The 22,880-nt window shown below is 41.1% G+C and overlaps 1 protein-coding gene across 3 annotated transcripts in view; it reads right to left on the minus strand.

Moving 5' to 3' along the window:
• The window catches only part of DHRSX (dehydrogenase/reductase X-linked), a 164,045-nt gene that overhangs the window by 39,662 nt on the left and 101,503 nt on the right, over positions 1–22,880 (minus strand). For all 3 annotated transcript variants that reach the window (XM_069007171.1, XM_069007188.1, XM_069007179.1), the window contains 2 exons: positions 20,716–20,817; positions 6,845–7,052 (listed from right to left, as the gene is read on the minus strand). In XM_069007171.1, the coding sequence (XP_068863272.1) occupies positions 6,845–7,052; positions 20,716–20,817 (310 nt within the window). The remainder of the gene's footprint in view (positions 1–6,844; positions 7,053–20,715; positions 20,818–22,880) is intronic.

Genomic DNA, 22,880 nt, shown 5'->3' on the forward strand with positions numbered 1-22,880 from the left:
GGGATTTACAGGCATGAGCACCAGCCTTCCCCAGCTATGCAAGGCAGCCCAAAGGACAGCTCCACTGACAAGATACTGGGAGGATGGTGGTAGTTAAGGCAATTGAGAGAAATGCTTAAAACATTTGAATAATCACCCAGGACCTGAACTCCAAAGCTTTTAAGGTTCGTTCAGCCTTAATGAGTCTTTTTGCTGACAGAAAGATGTTAAACTAACCTTCCCCTCTCAAGGGCAATAAGCTCTCTCAGCTCCCAGGTCTCTGAGTCCCTTTTGCCCTCTCTATCACATGAATGCAATACATTAACTTTCAAATTACCATAGAACCATCTTGCCTCTTTGGAAAACAGCACATCTGTGAGACCCATTGCCCTGAATGCCACGCAGAGCTGGCTTCCCCCACCCAACCCATGGTGCAGGGAGAGGATGGGCAGCAGGAACATCTATATCTCACATACTTCCCAGCATGCTGCAATTTTGAACTAGCTCAGAAACACCATGTCCTATTAAACCAATAACCATTATTAATAATCCTTTGTCAAGACCATTAATTCTTTTAGATAAAAAGGAATTTAACATTTTGACAACAAAGTAGCTACATTTAATTGCCCCAAATACATGTATGTCTGATGTTACCTTTGTGGTATCAGTGTTACACTCTTATTGTTCTCCAGAAATCGATCAACCCTAAAAGGATTTTTATTAGACAGAACAATAATACATCAATAAATGTAAAATGAAAGCTTCCTGAAGTTGGCATCCTGACTTAAATATTTCTTTGTTACTGGTTTCAGGAATGGATAAAAATGGATAAAACACCTGATGCATTTGAGCTAGATCTCTGTCTTTTGAATTGATGAATTGGTCTGCTGATACAGTAGCCCATTTATTTTTTTAAATTAACTTATAGAATTTGAGATCTGTGCCTTCCCCAGTACACTCATTTTCCAGGCCAGTGAGTCAATTTTTGCAATTAATGCTAATTGCTGCAAACACAAGGGATCATTTTGCAAAGCAGCAAATCCTTTTGCATTTATACAGAAAGTGTTTGGCAAAGAAGGACTGAAACATCCTTATGTGTGTGCAGTAAGCATTTGAATACTTATCATCTGACTATAGACAGGAAAACTTGATAACCCGCTGCAGGAAGGACATGTCTAAATGAACATAGCACTGGGCTGCAGTTGACATTTGGTCCTGTCAAGGCAACATGATTTATCTTGCAAATACAACCAGAATAGGCAATAAAAGTCATCGTGGAGAAGCTGCTTAAAAAACAGAACTTGAACAAAACCATGTATTCCATGAGTTAAAAAACCTGTGATGATATGTATCTATCTAATGATCTAGAAAAATCTTTTATGATTATAATTTCTGTATTTTTCACAGTTTTATAAAACAACAGTCCAGTGACACAGCTCTTTATATGTTATTATGAAAGACTTCTGTACTGACTAAAATGGATTTACAAAAAAGGGGTAATAATGAAAATCTCTTCAACTTCCTTTTACAAATTTTCCTTTATTATATAAAAATTAGGAAAAAACCCAACAGTGCTATACTACTACAGTACTACATCAGTTTCATGTTTGTTTTTGCTTGAATTTAAGATGTTATACTTCCAGTTCTTCCAGTCAGAAAGAATTAAGAAACTTTAAGTCACAGATCAATCACGAAAACTGAAGGAGGTAACTGGGTATTTAAAAAATAGAAGCCTTTCCTTGAAAAAATTGTTGACTCATCAAACCATTCTTAGTAAAAAAAAAAAATCTGTTTTACACAAATGTCCAGCTTAAAAAAAAAAAGGAAAAAAAAAAAGTAATTTGAAACTGATGGAGATACTTCAAAAGGATGGTTTAGAAATTAAAGGTTGGGAGTTTCAGTTTTATTGTCATACTTCAAAATCTGTATGCCAGTGTACTCATAGGGATAATTACAAATAAATTAAAAGTATTTTTTTAGAATGCTGAAATAAAATGTTTTGGTTTCAAAAACGGATAAATATTTTCCAAAAGAAATTCAACACCTTAACTTTTAGTTGCTGTTCATGGAAAATATTTTCCAAAATTTCAGTAATGCTGATGGAAGAAAATCCTCAACTTTCTGCCCAAACTTAACCTTTTTTAACCAACAAACACATGGAAGAAGAGAAGATGAACACCCCTCTTCCAAGAACAGGAGATCTCCAGCTACTCTGCTTGACATGTTTTCCCATCAGTACATAACACTTCCTGTTACAGTTCCTTATGAACTGCCTAAGAGAGGAGATTAACTGGAGCTGCCTGGTCTCTCCAGAATCTTCCTGGGTTGTGGGCAGAGCTGTTTATCCTATTTTATACCAGCTAGGACACACATGTGGCAGCTGGGAATTTTGCAATTCTTTTCATTTAACTTCTATTGTCTCTGACATGATTCATGAACTAGGGCTACAGGGAAAAAATACAGAAATTATATATAATATATTCAGCTTTGAGAGTTTAAAAAAAAAAATCAGCTCCTTCTGCAGTTGGAGAGCAGAGGAAAGAGAGCAGAAAAGTGTGACTAACTGTTCTTGAATATACAAGAGATGTGAACCAGAAAAGGAGATGTGTTACTGTGGCTGGGGAGTTCATAGATCTGTGATTCACAGCATTACAGGGCCCATTTGGTATGCAAAGAAGAGAGGATGATGAAAGGAATAGTTAGTCATGGAGAAAAAACTAGACAGAACACACAAAGATGCTAACCCCTGGGAAAGGAGCATATTCAAGTGTGATCCACAGCCTGGGAAAGAGAATACAGTCTTTTTTTCTTTATTTTCCTAAAAATACCTTCTTATTTGGTAGGTAGAGCACTCAAGGGAGTATCCTTCACCTCAGCCTTGAAAGAGCATCATGAACTCCAGTGCACTGCTCAAGCCTATCTCAACCCAACCCAAGTGGATGGTACCTTATTCTTCAAGCTTTTGCTGAAGCCAGACAGCCATATTCTTTCACGACCATGTTTTTTCTCCTCTCATTTTAGATAAGGCAGGCAAGAGAGGAAAGAAGCCTATGCTAGCTGTGCTGCTGGACCACACAGTGTACCACCCTCTGCATGCAATTGCTGAAGTCACCACTGTGGAAATGCTTGAATACAGATTGTGTTTCTGTTAAACTTTTACCTCCATGAAAACAGTTGTATTCAAAGTAGGGATGAAGGAGAATGATTTGCCTTAGGGATCCCCTTGTCGACTCATGTGATTGCTGCTGAAAATGGTCTGGATCTAAAAGACCACAGAGGCGTTTGATGTTCTTCATATATATCCTTCAGCAAAAGAACTGGGAGAACAGTCAGTGCTCTTGTGCGAGTGCGTTTGCATTTACAATAACACACACGAAACAAGCTGTGCCCTGCCAGTTTGGAACAAGCTCCATCCTGCCTTGATGTACTCATGCCTTGTCTCTTCCACTGGTGTGTGTGTGAAGAGGACAAGCAGGAAGCGGGAGAAATGGCATTCATAGGGAACAAATAGGAGCGGGGCTAGGGGGAGAAGATAAGAGGGAGATAAATGGAGAGGACGAAATAAACTGGTGGGTAGAAACAAGACATCCCCCCTAAAAAAAAAGAAAAAAAAAAAAAAAAAAAAGAGATAGGGAGGGAAAAGGCAATTCAAATAAAGAAGCTCCAAAGACACAGATGAAGAAGCAGGCAAGTGTGAAGAAAGAGACAACAAAGGAAGGAGAATGATGTAAAATGCAAAAAGACAAATTAAATTAACCACCCCACTGAAAAGAGCTAACCAGAGCAATGTGGGATACATCAGGTTGGTAAGATGGCAGGAAACAAACCAAAGAGGAAACATGGAGCACAGTAACACAAGCTTCCTTTAACACTGTTCACAGGACAAGCCTTCCAACAATTATTTGTTATGCTGTTGCCCTGTGGTCACTGATATGGATGATGTCTGGTTTCAGATCAGATCTCTCTGCAGCAAGTACAAACAATGAGGAGAAATGGCCATAAATGTGACTATCAACCCTGAGTCTCCTGAGTGGGAGAAGGAATCCACAGAAAAGTCTGTGGTAAAACAGAGAACTGAACCTCAGTGTACTGTCTCCTTTAAGTTAAGACAAGTATTCTGCCTTTCCTTCTCTGCCATGCTTGATGGATGAATCCCTGCTCCAGTACTGTCACTCACCTTCAGTCAGGACACTAGCCCAACTAACATCTAAGAATAATGGGACAAGAGTATGGTAAACAATTTAGCCTGCTGCCAGCGGTAATTTTCCCAGCACAGAGTACAGCCCCCCTTTCTCCAGTAATGACTCCAGATGGTTTTGCTGCTTTCCTGCAAGGTTAGGACTACCAGCCAATCTGGGAACATACATAAGTCATAAAATGAATTATGGCCAACTGGTGCAACTCAAAATAAAGAAAAAAAAGGAGTAGAAAATTTTTAGAATGATTTCCCATTCACACAAGCAGCAAAAATGAGACAAGGCTTCACTGGGAAACTGTTTGCCATGGGTGTCTTTACCACATCCATTAAAGCTCTTGAATGTTGCTCTGAATCACAAGGCATCTCCAGGGCCCCGTGGAGCAGGCAGTGCCTGGGTATGATATCCCCCAACAGTCCTCCTCCTAAACCCCTGCTCATGCTGTAGGGACACACTCACACAAGTGATCTCACTCGTTTTTGCAGCACTATCTATGGTGATGTCAAACTATTTGCCTGAGCAGGGGCTTATTGGCAATTAGACTAAAAAAAAAAAAAAATACCCAGGAGCATCTTTTTACACCTGAACCAATAAAAGGTTTGGACCTGAATTTACCCACATTTAGCCCACTCTGGGTTTCACCCTTGTGCCTATGTGCAGGCACCACTGCTGCCCCATAGTGATTCAGAGCATCTGTGTGGGAATGAGCAGGCAAAATCAGTCAGAGTCTGTCATCCTTTATGGCCCTTCTTACATCAATAATGTTGAAATGCAAAGGACACAAAAGCTGCAGGTAAATCTCACCTGTATATTATTATTTTTTATGTCAGACTAGTCATGTTCTTGCTCAACCATAACTTTCCTAACTGAAACATTTCCAGTTCCTTTAAAATATGAGTTAATAACAATGAATCAAAGATAGGGATGATCCTAAATTAAAGAGGCACAGTACAAGGCTTTGCTATAATCAAGGAAACTACTGTTATCTAGAGACACAGAACAGTCACATCTAATTTTGCATTTCACACTTTAGCCCAAAGAAATACTAATCCCCTTAGCCCCCTTGCACGGTGCCATACAGCACATGCCCATCAGAAACAATGAATACATACATCAAGTGAAGAGTAAGGGTAATTTCCTGTGGTTGTTTTACAAGCAAGAGATTAAATTGTGACTACCCTGCAGAGGTTTAAACAATGGCTTGTAATAAAACTGATGCCATAATATGTAATCAGAAGCTTGACATGCCTAATGCAGCATTCATATGTAAAATGTCTGCAGTGGAAACAGCCCAGCCCTCTAATTTGTCTTTGTTCAGAAATGAAACCTTGGGCCAGGTACCTCTGATCACCTGCTGAAGTCCCTGTCAAAGGATGGAGACAGTTTCATGCAAATGACACAGAACTCAGACTGGCTCCATGCAGGCAGGCAGAAGCTCTCTGGAGCCCCGGAGAAGGCAGGCTCTGTTTGAGCCTGTTAGTAAGCACGTAATTGCCACGCATGACTGCGTGGGGAAATTTATTTCAGTTATCCTGCCCATTCCTCCGCTAACTAAACCACTCTACACAGCTCCTGTACGATACCAGAGACATTTACCGCACCATTTGATGTCTTCCTTGTCAGAAATATCCCACAGACATTCATCCACAGTTTTGCTAAATGAAAGCAGGAGGACACATGTCATCCATGCATTTTAGTCCATCTCACTGGATTAAAAACCCAGCGTGGCCACAACCTGGATCTCAATAAGCCCTTGGGGAAGCACAGAGGGTGACACAGACATGAGCCGCGGTCTAGAGTTGGCAGTGAATCGCCAGGCTGATGCGTGAGAGGGCAAGGACCGTAGGGGTAGGACGGGGACAGGCAGGATGACACAGCCTGGGGCCGGGGGATGGGTGGGGGAAGCCGGAGCAGGGCTGAGAGGGAGGCCACGGGAGGAGACTGGGATGTCAGGAGCGGAGCAGAACAAGGCGGAGGCCAGGGGCAGAGGGAGCAGAGGACAGCGCGCTGGAGCTGCGGCCGGCGGGCAGAGGCGGCGGGCAGGAAGGAGCAGCAGGCGGCGCAGGGCCGGCACAGCAGCTGTGAGGCAGCTGGGCAGGAAGGGCGAGCGGGCCCCCGAGCCCGTCAGCAGCCCCGCGCTCGGCGGGCAGCGAGCAGCCACGGGCGTCTGTCTGAGCTCATCCGAGGGCGGCAGCGCGGCCGCTGTGCACGCATCCTCCGGGGGCGATGTCTATTAGCATCCACCCAAACCATTTCAAAACATCCCAGTTATGGAGAGTCTCCCTGATTAGGCAGTGGCGAGCCCAGGCGCCGCATGCACCACAACCATCACCGCAGTATAGGCGTCAGAAAGCAAAGTGAGGTTTTCAAAGCCCAGACTAAAAGACACCGTTCAGAAGTTTATAAATTATTTGTATCTTTGACTCAAGGCTGCAAGCTTTGATCAAATCTGGAATGTATTAAGCAAGTGCTTGAGAAGCACTATAAATTGTAAAAAAAAAAAAAAAAAAAAAAAAAAAAAAAAAAAAAAAAAAAAAAGAAGAAAGAAAAAACTTAATTTAAAAAAGGCGACAAAACCCCACCTCATTCAGTAGTCAGTAAAAATTATCTTGTCGCTTAATCTGCACACCATTACTACAGATCAGTGAATACCAAAAAGGGATCGGTACCTGCTTTGTAAGTCGTTTAGGTGCAATTTGCCTACATAATGGGTGGCTGATGAGACAGTGATGATCCTAGCATTGTGACTGTGCGTTCCTGATTGCTTCAGCGTATCCAAGAGGAGGTTAGTCAACAGGAAGTGTCCCAAGTAGTTCAAGCCGAAGTGCTCCTCAAACCCATCCTCCGTCTTCCTTTCAGGGACCAGCATCACCCCAGCTGGAGGAAAAAGTAGAGGTAAAACCTGTTGATTTATTTCAGAGGAGCAGCAAGCTAGAAGGGGCTCGGATCTCCTGCTGCAGAGGGTAAACACAGCATTTAGAGCAATGAGTGACTGGTGATGGCATGTCAAGTCAACACTGATTTATTCCTGGCAGGAAAAATGTCTAAACCCCCACTCTGGTTTCTTTATCCAGATAAGATGCTGATTGACTCTCTCCCTCCTCCCTGCAGGACTGTGAGGGTAAATGAGTTCATTTGTGAAAAGTGTTTTCAAGAGGTGGGAGCTGGGCGATCCCAATAACATTCCCTCCATCAAAACTCGGAGCAGTGGAGACAAGACCAGGCTAAGCAGCAGACCTGCTCTCCCAGACAGCTTTCCCCTGAGTCCTGGCTGGAGTTTAAAGCTCTGGTGAGTCTACATCAGAAATCTGCAACTTCTGTCTCACTGGTGTGGGTGAGAAAAGATGTAGTGAATTTACCCAATATATCTTAATTACCATGCTTACAAGCAGCTGCATATTGAAATTAGGTTTTCAATGCTTATTTTGGCAATATTTTTGCATAAATTTCTACAAACCACAATTTTCAAACTCAGTGTCTAAAATAAGTATCCACATCCCAAATATGCAATGTTGATTTCAGCATCTTGCAGAGAATTCTGAGCTCATGCATAAATTATATCATGTATTGAGGCTGTGTGAGGTTTAGTTACACTGCTCAGTTATAGCATAGACTTGAATGCTATAAATTATTCTTATTTTATTAAAGTTTAACTACTGTACAAGTGGACATGACCTTTGTCATTTAAATGTAGATGGATATAACTCATGGAGAATCCTGTTACAGGATGCTTCTCTCTCAAACTCATGAATATGATACAGCAGAAGGGCCACCTCTGAACACAAGACATGAGAAAGTGTCAGCTTAATCCTCATGCTACTTCACGTGCCCACTAAAAAGCCTTTAACATCCCATTTCCTGATGTCAGCCTGACCTGATCATGGCACATTAAATGACCATTTTAAATTGTACATGATATGCATCTACACCACTGCTTTGGGTGTTCCTGCCACCTGACACTGCTGCTTTGTTGCAGCTTGGGCTGAAGGAGAGATATTTTTGGGATCTTTTTTAGCATGGCAAACACCCATAGTGATTCACCTGTGGCTTCCTACTGCTTAATGGAGCAACTGGAGAAGCAGTGGGAGGGGAAGAAGCTCAAGAAGACCACAGAGAAAACAAAAGGTTTGGGTATACCACAGCCTACCTGCAAATGGAGAACTTAAGACTGAACATGAGCTATGCTGCCTGGGGGTACAGTGAAAGAAACACAACACAAATTACATGATGAGGCTTCACAAAAGCTCTGATTAGCATCTCCCTACGTCATTTACTGTTGTAAACTGTGTATAATCTGAAACACAGGCTGGGACTGAGAACTGGCGTGAAGGTTATGGACAGATGCAAATGTGAGACAAGCCCAGCTGTGAGTTTTTCTTGTTTTCTGGGAAGAAGGAAAGGATGGGAATGGCAACAAACCCCAAGCTCCTAGACCAAGTCTCAGCCTGCTACAGTGCAAGTTTTAGCACAGACAGAACTCAGAACGAGCTGTAGGGGGGCAGATGGAAACATTGCTGCATCTCTGAGCGCCAGGGCTACAAGAAAATTATTTGCGTATCTCTGAGGTCATCCTGCCCTCCAAAGCTCTGACACTCGGAAAAGGCGAAAGGAAGCAGTTTGCCAGAGTTCTATTACCAGCAACACTGGTAAAATACAAGCCCAGGAAAGGCATCCAATATAAAAAAGCCCCGGCACAGCAAGGCTGATGTGCACCCCGAATGCTGCTTCTGCATCTGCTGGGGCTGCTGCAGGGCTCACTACAGGACTCCTCCATGCACAGACAGACTTCTGTTGGTTGAGTCAAGTGGAGGGATGGAGGAATTTGTCCTGAGAGAAGTATGTTAGACAGCTGCTACAGCTGTTCAGCTTTGTATCATGACCATCAGGCAAACACAGAGAGGCTGCCATCGCTCACATTAGCCTCGAGGACGCCTGTGCCACAGCAACTTCACCCTCGACCTCTAGAGAGACACAGGATTTCAAGAACACATAGAGGCTTTGCCCTCCACCCCAATTAGTCTCCACCATCTGTGCTGCACATCCTGGAAGCAAAAAACAGGAGACAGAAAAAATTTTCATTTATGCAATGAACAACTGTAAAGATACACACTCCCCAAAATTAATTTGCTCATTCTTCAGGAGTATTCCCCGAGTAGAAATTCTGATCAAGTCCTTGAGCAGGCACAATCACTTCTGCTTGCATCTGATGCTACTACAATTCCCTTTTTGTCTTCAAAACCTCCTCAAATAATGCTAAGCCAAAACACCTTTAAAAGACGTTATTCTTTTTTTTTAAAGGCTCTAATCTTTCAGGTAGTTTATATCAAAAATCTTGCCCTGTAGTCTGAGGGCAGTTTCTCTCATTTGAGGAAAAGCCATTTTAATTCACTGAAAGTGAGCATAAAAAGGACTACCCAACAGGCAACTGAACCTGTCTGCTTCCTCAACAAAAGAGAAAACCTTGTAAGTGTAGCAGCAAGCTCTCTTTTTTAAATTATTAACTACCTAACATTCAGTAGATATTAAAACTGGCATGCTATTGATTTTCTCTTGTCCAGAAACATCATCAGCTTTACTTAAGGGCCCCAAATGTTAACTCAAAAATGAAAGCTGGTTCTATTTTTAATTTTTTAATTAGTCCAATACTATCCGAAACATTAACAAACGCCTTATCTCTTCATTGTAAACTAAGAATGTTTCTGCTTGTTCTTCTGGTATGGAATCCAAACAGCTCGGTATCTTTCTGATTTTAATTATCAGTAGCCAGCCTTATAATTTTTTCAGAGTGTATGGAAATTTGAAGTGGCAGCACACAAAACGTTAATGCCAAACACCTCAGTTCTGATATAATTTTCTGATATGTTTTTCCCTGTGATTTAGTTGGATTGTCTCCAGAAGATCCAGTTTTAAAATATCAGTGATAACATCATGGCATTAGAAAATGAATTAATAAGTAAACTGAACATGAGCTTTTACTTTGTAATTGATTAGCTGTTGCTGAAATATTCTGGCAAAAGACTGAGAGTGCGGGCACAAAAAACTGAATAAAAAAAAAAGAATGTGTGATTTTGCAGAGATAGAAATAAATTAGAATAAGAAAAACATTTTGCTGCAAAACTATGCTGAACAACTGGTCTTATAGTGATATATTCCAATGTGCTGCAGTTCTGCATTTATTGTAATATGTTCAAATCATACACATTTTAATCAGCTTTAATGAATAACAAAATTTATATCCTTTTTTAATTCTATGACTAGGCAATAATCGTATTTCTCACTCAAAGAATGAATCAGTTCAAGGGAGCTGTCTTTGTAAGCAGGAATTTATGATGATTTTCTGTAAAATCTTCTAATGAAAATCTTGGTTTCTGATCCATCAACCTATCTTATGTAATTTAAACAAAATGGATCTGATACTGCATGTAGCATAACAAAAATTTTTATGATAGTTGTAAATACTAAATAAAAAGGCCAGACACACCACATTTTTATTCAATCATACAGGAGAATTTGCACTATGCCTGCTCATACTGCAGATGATGATAAATATTGCTCTAACTCCCATACCTCCCACTGCAAAGACATCCTTCATCTCCATTATAAAATGTGTTTTAAGAGCTATAAAAATACAAGTATTTCACTCATCTGGATTTATTTACAATGAACTACTTGGAGGTTTTTAAAGTCAGTCCTCTCAAACTCACTGCAAAAGAAAGGTTTAAAATCTCTTTTTCTCATGCAGCACAAAATGTCTGCCTTCCCAGCCAGGCTCACAGAAGAGGGTTTGGAGGCAGATCCCCCTCACACAAGTTCTTTTATCCCCAGACAGCCAAAGGCTGGGCAGATAACGCAATAGGTCAGCTCCAAACACTTACACATAACACCTTCACAGCAGGAGGTGAACCTTTATGATCACATTCACCCAGTTCTTGCTATTTACAAGGAAGAGATACATACTGTACCAAAAAATGTTCCCAAGGGGAAAAATTAAGAGATAGTTACTTCCAGTAAAAGCACAAAGCCCTTCCTCCATAGAGGCTTTGCAGTGTCCTAGCTGCTGCCCTTAGAAGCATTTCCCATCCCATGAGTGCAGCCACACGAGGCAACCCACCCCACCTCACGGAATGTCAAAACCGCTCTCTCCTGCGCACACATGCAACAAAACATCTCTGGGTGTATCTACACGTAAAATAGCATGGCCCACTTCTCTCCTGAACAGAAGAACCCTACAGCAGCTTCCCCTGGCTAGGCTGCCTGTACCAGATTGCCTGTTCCACGTTGTTCAATTGGGCTGTGCAATCCCAGAATACCCCTGCCCTGCAGGTCTCTCCTGGCCAGTGAGCAACGAGAACATGCAATGCCTTATTGGAAGAATTGCCCCCAGAAGTGCTTAGTGGAGGCACAACTGTGCCCACATGACTACTTCTTACAGGTACTGGTTCTTATTTTTCTTGTCTGGGATGCAGAGCAGTGAATTTACAGCACTGCTGTAAAAGCTGTGACATAGCTGCTTGCTAAGCCAGATCCCTAACCCAGAGTCCAGTGATACAAGTATGCCACATGCCTATTGGTATCCCAGGAAAGTGTTCTGAGTCTTGACAGGACCACACACAGAAACCGGATTAACAGTGTATGAAAACCGAAAAGGTAAAAACCCAGCATTTTAGAAGAAAAACACAAAAACACAGATGGAACTCAGTACAGCTTCCCAATGCTTACTCCCCTTCCCAGAGGGTGCTTAGACTCTTGCATTTCCTAATGTCTTTTGGAGCTCTTTATATGTGTATATGCCATTTTCCAAAGCCAAATGGGAGGAAAATGAAGCAAAGCAAGAACCTTTACCCCATAACAATGACACTTGGATGACACACAGACACCACACCAATACATTTGACCCTTGGGGAGATGCAAAGACACCTGTTAGTCTGTCTGGCATTAGTGCTGGAAGAATGTCCTGCGCATGGACCTTCCCTGGAAGGTACTGCCCACCATGAAAACAGGTTTGATAAAGGGTAGGGACTCAGCCTGGGGTTGTGCTGGATTAGGTCTCTCCTGCCTCATCCCAGGACAACTTCTCCACAGGAGTCTGCCTGAGCCTCTGCTCCAGCACTGAACAAGTTCCCATGAGCTCTCACCTCCTGCTCCCTTCTCCCAAGATGCTCTGCACTACCCATGGCCTTTTCTGATTACCTTTCGTGACAGCTTCCCCAACTCCCTGTGCTGGGCAAAATGCAGGGCCGTGATGAACCAACAACAATGTTCTGCTTCCCAGCCTCCCCTCCTCCCTTACCTCCACAATCCAGTGATCCCATGCTGATCTTATCAAGGAACTGCATGTGTTCAGGAAGGAGGGGAGAAGTTCAGCCCCAGACACACATATCTGTTTCATCTGCCTCTCTGCTTCCCTGCAAATGGTAAGTTCCTTCTCCCTAATTTTCTTACCCAGCCATTGCAGCTCCTTTGTGTCTCAATCCCACATCACTCTGCACCCTGCAGGCATGAGCCTGTCACACACCTGGCTCACCCTCCCCTTGCTGCTGAAACTGGTTTCCTGCTGGAGCCATGATCTGTGGCTCTGAGGCTCCTACCAGCTTCTCCATCCCCCTTCAGTATCAACCAGCTGTGACTAAGTTACAAGTTTTTTTGTACAAAGTTACATAGAAGTGGGAGATCAAGCAGAAGGGAGGTTCCAATCCCTTCTCCACCAGGAGGGATAACTCTCATCTTGGTTAAACATCAGTAAACTTGCAAGTAAGGGATCAATCAAGAATGCCCTCACTGCAGGAAAAGATTCAGCCAGGTAGTGCCCAACAGAGACTCCAGTCCTCAAGGTTAAGGACTCGAATCTTGTGAATCATATGGTGTCTCAGCCTTTCCAGCCTCTGACTGAGACACCTCCTACAGTTCAGACATACCTAATGACTCTCTTTGTCCTCACTACCCACCCCAGCTCTACCCCAGTACTTGCTCTTTTATTAATTTTCTGATATTTAACAAGAATATACGCCACATTCACAGTTTCATTCTTTATAAAAGTCTTTTAATCAGCAAATTCAAATGTTTTGCCATCAAAGTGTCTGTCATCCTGATGGTTCCCAACTAACTGTCCTGTTCCTCCCGCCCATCAACTCTTCACAGTCCATTTTTCATGGGACAGAAACTTGTCACAGAGACCATGGAAGACTGAGGCCACCAGTCTGGACAGTGGAGAGACTGGAAGAGCCTGAAGTGAGACCCATCTCCACCAAGCTCAGAGGCAGCCAGGAAGAGCTGATGGGATGCTGGAGCCCAGCGCCAGCGCTGGTGCATTCGCCTGCACGCAGCAGCTCTCACCACGACTCAGGGTTGTGATTCCGGCAGAAAGACCTGCTCAGGCTCGACCTGGGACATGCTTGGTATAGGCAAAACCTCCAGTGAGGAACACATGAAGGATGGCTTACAAAGTGCAATGCTTAGCAGGCTTCTGACTTGACCCATCATGGGAATATTCCGTATGTGGCAAAAGGTGCAGCCGCTGCTGACACAAATGCAACATCTTGTCTGCATTCAATTCCAAACTGTGTGATAACACCACAGCCCTTAGGAAAAACCTTGCCATCATTTTTGACATTAAAAAAACTCCTAAGATGTTAGTCTAATTGTTGCTGGAAACAGATAAACTCTTTTATCTGACATTACAAAATATTTTAAAAATGTTAGCCCAAGGCAAATACTTGGCATGGAAACTCTTAGCCCAAACACTAGAAGTTTGGCTAAGTAGTAAGGAACTGAAAACTGAGTAATGTCTACTGCTACTGCTCCCAGACCCACCGATACTGTTCACAAGGGAGAAGTGTGCTGTATTAGCTGTGCCAAAGAAGATAAAGCAATGTGTCTTTCCAGCAAAGGCAAGTTCTTAGTTTCTCAATAGGTTAAAAAAAGAAAAGGAAAAAATGCAAACAATCCACATTCAAGGACTATGAGAACAACAACCAAATCTTGGTAGGTTCAGAACATAACTGAACCAGCTGTAATACCTCCTTAAGAACAGAGTCACTTTCTGAATCAATGTCATGCTGCTACACGTGAACGCAGCACAAGCCAGTTCCTTGGAAAATGTGTCACTTAAACAAAGTAAATACATTCCACAACCAAGGTTTTGATTTTACACTAAAATAAATGAGAGCATTCCTAATTAGATCTGGTTCAAAAGCCCCCTTTGTTTCCTAAAAATATACTCAGTAACTGTTTGGTTATTTGAGTTGGCACAATGGTGAGTTATCCCACTCACAATCAGAAAATAGGAAAGTCAGTCACAGCACTCTAATTCAATAGGATGTTCTCTTAGAAATAAAATATTTCGGTTTGCAATTTGTATAAAAAATATTTTTACCTAAAAGCTATGAAAGGATTAAGTAAAAATAAGACATGGTTCACTCCTGCCTTTCAGAAAAGCCAATGGCAAATGTTCCACATACTTAAGTAGAACCGGTTGGGTTTCCCAATCCATCAAATAGCTGAATTTTTAACTGTCTTCCTCTGATAAAATGTCCACATTCAAGACATAAAAGCAAATGGGTCAAGAAGCTGCAGCATGTGGAGCCTGAGATATTTCCCCTTTCACAAACTGTTTGATGTCACAGACAGAGAAAAAGCTTTGGAAATAATCAGAAAGACAAAGATAACATCAAACAAAAATCAGGATTTTCATGAATGAAATCCTTACTCTTTGAAAGCCAGAAGTAGTCTAAGGTTATCCCTCTAACTTACTAGTTCTTCCAATAAAAAATAAACCTTTTATAGACAATCTGGCATCTTCACATAAGATCCTATAATTTGGGCAGACAACAGTGCTATCCAAGTATAACAAAATCTCTAGCTGACAACTGCTGCTAAAATCTGTACCTCAGATAAATGCTGGCATTGCACAACCCTCAGTTGCTCTGAAGGAGCCAGGCTGGATACTGTCAGCAGTGTCATGGTGCTCTGACACATGTGCCCAGACAAGTTACTTGCAATACCCAAGGCACCTAATACCTGTGAAGAGCAGTGTGTGATCAGCCAGCCTCCCCACAGTCAGCTCTCTTAAAACATGAACTCTTCTGAAAAATCTGGGAAGAAGGCACCTGTCATGCACTGAACTTGATAAAAGAATATGGCTCTGAGAATTTCTTCTCATGTTAATACTGCATATTAGAGTCTTTATGAGCCTTCTAGTTTTTCCCATCACACATGGAAGATCCATTGTAAGCCAATCTCACCACCACCTCAAACTACCTTTTCCAGCTCAAACCATGCCTCAAAGGCCCAGCTCCTCCATCATATCTGGTACTTATCATCCATTACATACATAGGTAAAGGCTATTTGCTCTTCTGCTCATCCTCTTCTCTCTTTGTCCCTATCCCTCTATACCTTTTCCATCACAGATTTGCTTGGGTATTGCTCTAATTTGTCTTCAAAGAAGGATAAAGATGAAACGTGATGTTGTAAGCAAGACACTGGAAGAACTTTAATGAGATATCATATCCTGGGTTCACCACAGCTTTCCTGTGCAGCTGCAATGTCGATGAAACCCAAGTTTCACTGGAGTCAACAGCAGTTCTCCTCACTAACTTTCCCTCAAGGCCTTCTCCAGTGAATTTCCACACCTCTGAGGTTTCTTTCCCTTTCATCAGAACAGCCAGTGTAGCCTGCAGCTGCTACAGACAAGGGAGCTGGCTCTTACCTCACCCAGTGGGACAGGATCTTTTCATAGATCCAACTCTGATAATTTCAAACAATTTAACTATTAGTAACTTCAACTTATAAATATGACCTGTGAGTAAGTAAGCATCTATAAAATTGTTTGCATTTGATACATGCCCTTGTTCCCAGCCCCCAAATTTCACACTTCTTCTGAAGATCTGATCCTGCAAGTACTCAAACACAAGAGTAATTTAATATATGATCAACTATGACAGCATCCATGGGACTCTTCAAGGGATTCCTGGCAAAGGATTATGGCTGACCTGCACGTGGCTGGGTTGTGTGTAGGTAACACAAGGAAATATATATATTTCACACACTCAGCTACTGATACAGCTTTTAATGTGCTCTAGGAACTGAAGAGGTAAGATCATACAGACTTATTAATTCTATCAAGAGACTGATAATTTCTCAGATAATCCACAAAGTACAAAATATGATCATCTGAATTAGCTAGCAGTTTAGAAATACTGATTTTAAATTGGCTTAGATAGGCTTCAACCTGAAATATATTAACTGTAATCTGTCTGCAACAGGCTAATAATAGCCTGAAATCTCTAAGTTGGTATTTCATTGTTAATGAGTTAGACACTGCATGTTTGCCTTCCAGATGTATTCTGCTATCACTAAATATCTTGTGATTTTGGTGTTGGGTCTCTTGGTTTTGAGATCATTGAGTACTGTAAACAACATACAAGCAAGAACATTAACTACAAGGTGCTGAGCAACAGTTCTAGCACACAGAGAAAATGACTGCCTTCAAGGTTAGAAAAAACATCTCTGGCATGAAACAGTGACTACTGGTCATGGAACTTTACAAAGTGTTTTTGTATCTGTCCCTTTTTTAGCCACAAGAAGACAGCAGACTCTAATGTGTTTTAACAGCAATACCATTTTTAGGAAAGTATTAAATAATTAACACTAGTGTACATGCTGTAATTTGCTAAATGCTTTTCAGCTGTACAAAGACACAGTTCTTTCCAAAACAAAACTAAAAATTAGCACCCAATCGCTAATTAGCAGACTAGAAGACACATTCTCCTGACCTTCTGTCAGATTAAGCTTTCTGCACTGCTTGTGCTGCATCCCTCTTTCTGTGGCACACAGTTCAACCATTTAGCTTACTTCTTGTTTTCTACAGAAAATTACTTTGTTTTCTATGTCATAGCATTTTTCTCTTTTTAGCACTAGCACATTATATTTTAAAAAAGTTTATATAATACTCTATTTGCATTTTTAATATGTTTTGTTTATTTTAAAAACCAAGAGCTGAGCTTGCACATTACTGATGCAGAAAGCATAGTAATGGAAAAACAGGCCCTTATTTGTCAGCTGAAATAATGCGTGCATTCAACCAAATTTTTCCTTTTAAATTAGAAATTAGAAAGTGAAATATACATGCTAAAATAAGCTATAACAAAAAGAGGAGGTGACTAGTGCACTAATCTCCATTTAGTTGGATACATAAACCTTCGCTAGATTATTGTGGGATCTGGATGTTTAGCCCTAGGAGAATACTTTGAAACTCAGGATTTTAGTATTAATTTAATTTCCAACTAAATCCTTGAGTTAGGGAAGGGACAGAGAGCAAGTGATGGAGAGACAATTAAAAAAAAAATCACCAGTTACCTGAAAAACTGCTGAATTTCATAGCAATCTTAGATCAGACATGTAGTATTGATTATTTATTTAGTACAGTAATTCACATGAAATCCCATTTTTAATAACATTTCAATGTTAATTTCATAGATTGCATTATTGTAAAATGGTGGAACTTTCATCAATTAATCTTCAAATGTTTGGCTTTTTTACAGGTTTGCACAAGCCCTCAACAAATATCATACACCTTCATATACATACAGGATATGTAGACATGGAGATAATATGTGGAAAGTTCACTAACATGTACCATGACTATATCAATCAAATGAAAAGATTTAAATTTAAAGCAATTAAATAATACTAACATGTAGTGCAAAAATTTCAGTGTAACAGTTCTTGCACTTTTACACTAAATGTAATAGAAGAGTACAGTTCTGATAATAAAATGCTTGGTCCTATGAAGACAGAGAGAAAAATTTTTACTAGCTTGCTGATAGTCTGATTCAGAAGTCACGGGACACACCAAAGTCTGATTTTCAAAACCTAATGGAGACTCTCCATCACCCCATAGATTTTTGGTCAGACTCTTAAAAGCATGTGATTGCCTACAAATGCACTGTATGTGTAGCTGTCTGGCCCACAAGCTCTTATTCACATGCCAAAAAATAAAAATAACGTTTAATATCAAGAATGCTAGAGCTTTGGGAACTGTAAGAAATAAAAAAGTACCAGGTGACACTAAGAAACCCACTATTCTAAAGGCATACACTGAGACACAAGAAAATCAATGCCATTAGGTGATGTCCTGCAAAGTATCAAAAAGTCATGAAAAAAGCCATTCTCCTGACAACAGAGTTTTCTGACCAAAGACACTGTGCACTGACAATGTGCCCAACAACCAGTTCCCATCTGACATTTCAATATTGCAAGCATTTTCCTTTTCCAGACATCCAAGCTTGTGTCCCGGAAATCCTGTGGGAAAGAGATGTAGAACAGGCAACTGTGATGAGGCTTTGGAGAGAGTAGTGCTTCCAGCTCCGCCATCCGTGATGGACTGAATCATCCTCCTTGGTGCACTGAGTTACAGTAAAAAAAAATGAGAAAAAAGGAGGAAGGAGGAAGGGAAAGGGAAAAGGAGAAGCCAACCAGATAGCCCAAAGGTCAGCACTTGTCTTGATTGTGCTCAACACTGTTGGTTTTTGCATCAGGCCATTTCTCCTCTATACGGTATATTCATTTTCCTCTTATGTAGCAAGGAAACATTTGGGCTTTCACTATGAAACTAGTAACAAAACTAAATGCTACAGATTATTTACAAAAGCAAATAAAAAGGACTATAAAAATAAAAGGTGCAAGAAAGAACATTCAAAAGTGGAGTCATTGCCAGACAATGGCCAGAAACTAACCTAGTTTTATGGGATTCTTTACCTATGCTTTGGATGAGATTCTGCTAAAGATAAGGCAAAAAGCAGATTTGGACCATTCATTTAATTGTAGATTCTAAAAGGATTTTCTGAAAAAACAGATATCTCTTGCCAACTGTGTTTGATAAAAAAGCTTAAGTGAAATCACATACCTTTCTTGCAAGTCACAAATACATAGACTGAATCAGGCAAATTTTAGTCTCAAGCTCCTTTCTTAAAAGAAGTTTTGGGCTTACACTCTTTGGTCTCATAGCATATTAGGAACAGTAGGAGACCTATTTTCAAACAACTTTGTTTCTTGGATAAGTAGACATATTTAATTTTCATCCATTCCAATTCTGCAGAGGCTAGGGCAGAAAAAATATCTTTTATCCCAGAGGGCTTCCCAGTTGCTTTAGTCTTATCATTTTCCCCCCAATTGGCCTCCAAGCCCCTGCTGACAATGCTGGCTCTGCTCATGCTGAAAACTAGTGGAGGACAGGGGATGCCTGATGGGTTCATAGAATTAAAAATACTTTTTTCCACAAAATGTTGCTTTTCAAATAGTGTTGTTCCCATATGTGTAACAGTTTTTACTCTGCATGTTTAAAAGTAAATCTGGAAAGACTTTGTAACTAGGCTTAAATATCCTCTACCTCTAATTATCGCACAATTAAAATAATAATAGTAGGACTTTTTGACTAATCAAAGAAAAATGAACACTTAATTGAACATTTCACAAATGTTTCATATCAATCAGCAAATAAAAAACCCTTGAATTTTTATTGCAGTATTTCCTTGTGTTGCTGAGAGCTCTCTTTAAGGCATCAATGAATATAACAAACCCATTTATTTATAGCATGTTTGCTCTCACTAGGATTGAAGTGTGCACAGGAAAACAGAAGATGTTCTCTGGGATGTCTTAATAAAAACATATGTAAATAGTTGGGGAAACAAGAACAGCAGCATATCACAGCAGCAACTTCTTCAAGAAGCCTAAATTGTTGCTGGTGGGTTTTTCCCTTAGTTAAATAGACAGGTGAAAATTCCCCTTTAGGACAGTGCAAACAGAGCATGCATGGTTTCTGGAGGAAAATTATTGTACACCTGGCTTCCAAAAATACTGTGGCTACAATACAAAATTAGATAGCAAGTATGTGAATAACAAAAGCTAAAATCCCTAAGAATAATGAGATTCATTTGATAATTGTACAAATGCAAGATAAATATTGTCCTTTTAACTTGTGCTCTGGTCACTGAGGATGCAGTTTTATGAGCAACTTGCCAGTAGCACGTGAATCTATGCAGTGACTTCTCCGAGGTTGCTGAATGATTTGCCAGATTGTATTTCAGGTGGTTTAAACCCCCAGCCCAGCTCATCAGTCAACCACAGTGAACAAGTGTTTATACAGGGAAAATTATAAGGGGAGAGAAAGTAAATAAAGATGAAAAGACAGGCTTTCTAATGGCATGAAGTACAGCTTCTCTTTCCTTTCTTATTTTTCTTAGAGACGATCCAATTCTTGTACAATTGCATTATTCTTGGTGCCAGAGAGCTAAAAAATCACAGCAAAGGAACCAGACTTGCAATAACATCATGAGCAGATGTGCATTGAAGTGTTCAGACTGCTCTCCTGACAATCTCTCAAAAAAATGCAATTTAACTCTAGAAAGACATCCCAGTTAATGCAGACCTATGGTAACCTGCTGTATGGTTCAGATAATCTATTTGAAATGTGAAGTGATAGACGAGAGCTCCATTTGTCACATCTTCCCCTGCAGATATGTGAAGAAAAAAACCAGAACTCACCATTATTCACCAGGACATGGAGTGGACAATTCTTTGCTCTAAACTGCTGCACAAATTGCCGTATAGACTTCATGGAAGCCAAATCACAGTATAAAAACTCCACTGGGAGAGAAGAGGAGATGAAAACAAACAGAGTTAAGTCAGTTACAATGACATAAAAACACATAGACATCAACAAGGACTCCTGTGATAATATCACCAGTAAAGCAAAGGTTTATAAAAAGAAACTAGGCTTTTCAAAATCATGGGTGAAGCTGGTCTCAGAAGGTTCTTTTTTTCTCCTTCCTCCCTTCATTTCTATTTTTAAAATATTGATTCTTCACAGAGCAAATATGGGGAAAGTTGCTGCCAGGAGGTGAGGAAGGGCATCAATTGAAGCAAATATTCACCAGCCCTACTGTTCTTACTACTGCTACCATTTAGGAAGAGGGGCTACAGTGCTGCAGCACTGAGATGATCAGGACATGGTAGCTGGAAATCAAATGGGTAGAGGAGAAGGCACATCAGACACTGCAAGGTTTCCCTATGTTTCTGACACAAATATGCTGCCCTTTGTTTTTTCCCAGATTATTTGCTGAGTATCTGCTGTTGGAATAGTTTATAAAAGAGAGCTTTATTGCCAGTAGGAGAGAAGAGCAGCAGCACAACCATGCAGCAACTCCACTGATCACTGATCAGCAGCACAAGTAATGCTGTGGCTCCCATGGGTATCCAGGGACATTTGGTGTCCAAGTCACCTGGGAGCAACAACCAGCCATGAAAATGCCATTTAAATGTGGGTAAGAGTCATGCTGACCCTTGGCTTTGGCAATGCCAGTGTGATTTGAGAGACACATACCTCACACGGATATTGTGAGTGGCATCCTGCCTATACTGCTGGTGTTGGTCAAAGGGCAGGGTGGCAGGGGTGGGGGGTTGGCAATCTGACTGCACCAACATAAATTGCTCAAGTGGCAGGGTGTCAGTGTCTCAAAACATATTTGATACCAGTCTTTATTTCCAAGAAAACACATATCTAACAAGCATCCTTTTGTCCAAAGCATTAGTCAGCCATCAACCTTCACTAGAACACTACAAAATTAATTAGTTAAAATAAAAAATATTACTTAAATCCGCCAGTAATGTTAAACCCATCAGGTCTGAAAATTCCCCTGCTGCAGTTGTTCATCTTTCAACCCCAGGCTCTCACAGCACTGCCTCATCGGTTGCCTTGCTTTGCATGAAGCCATGACCAGAGTTATAAAGTGAAAACAAGCAGTGCCCCCTGCCAACGGCAGTAGCTATACACACACAAACAATCCAAATTCTTTAGAAGCTCTGCAAAGGGCAAAAAGAAAGAAAATAATGACCTTGCCCAACTGTTTTACCATTTGAAAAAGTATATATTGCATGCCAGGCTTTTGGTTTGTTTCAGCATTAGCCATGTTTTAAGGAAGAAAATATGAGCCTCTACCACAGATATTTATCTCTTCTGGTTTCCTACTTGTCACTGTGGGAACCCAAGTCAGCTAGCTGTTGTCAGCTCCACCCCGCCAAGACATTAAGGCTCTGATTTGCTTCCATAAAGTGAATTTTCCAAGGAAGAGCAAAAGGTGTTTCAAATTGAGAAAGTCAAACAATACTGAGCAACCTTCAGTGACTAGGTCCATCAGAGAGGAAGGCAAAGGCTGTACAAAGCATCTCCCTTTGCTCACTGTGTCCTTGCAGGGTGAGCCCTTACTGTCCTGTTTGGTTTCAACGAGCTCCCAGATTTCCCAAGCTGTTCAAACCTCTGCACAGATGCTCAGTCTCCAGGATGGTTTTGGCCACCACATCAAAGGACTGGGGTTTCAGAGGCTCATGGTGTCTTCCCCCCTCCCTGCTGCCCTCCCTCCCCTGGCCCTGGGGCTGCTGCCCTGTGCTCCACAGGAAGGAAGAGCCACCCCTTTCCTTGCATGTGGCTTCCCCTACCTCTTCTTATGAAAGAACCAGCCTTTGAAAGAAAGGGAAATTAAAGATACACAGTTCTTCAGAAAATGCTAAAAAATGCCTTTCTGATAGGAGGATTAAACTATTAGATAAATAGGCTCCAGTCCAGGCTGTATTAAGAGACATTTCCTCTTACTCTCCTCCCTGGTCCATCAGGGATGTTCACCAAACTGTTTCATCCCATCCCTACCAAGGCT

The sequence above is a fragment of the Aphelocoma coerulescens genome, chromosome 1 (genome assembly GCF_041296385.1).
Source record: "Aphelocoma coerulescens isolate FSJ_1873_10779 chromosome 1, UR_Acoe_1.0, whole genome shotgun sequence".
Lineage (NCBI taxonomy): Eukaryota > Metazoa > Chordata > Aves > Passeriformes > Corvidae > Aphelocoma > Aphelocoma coerulescens.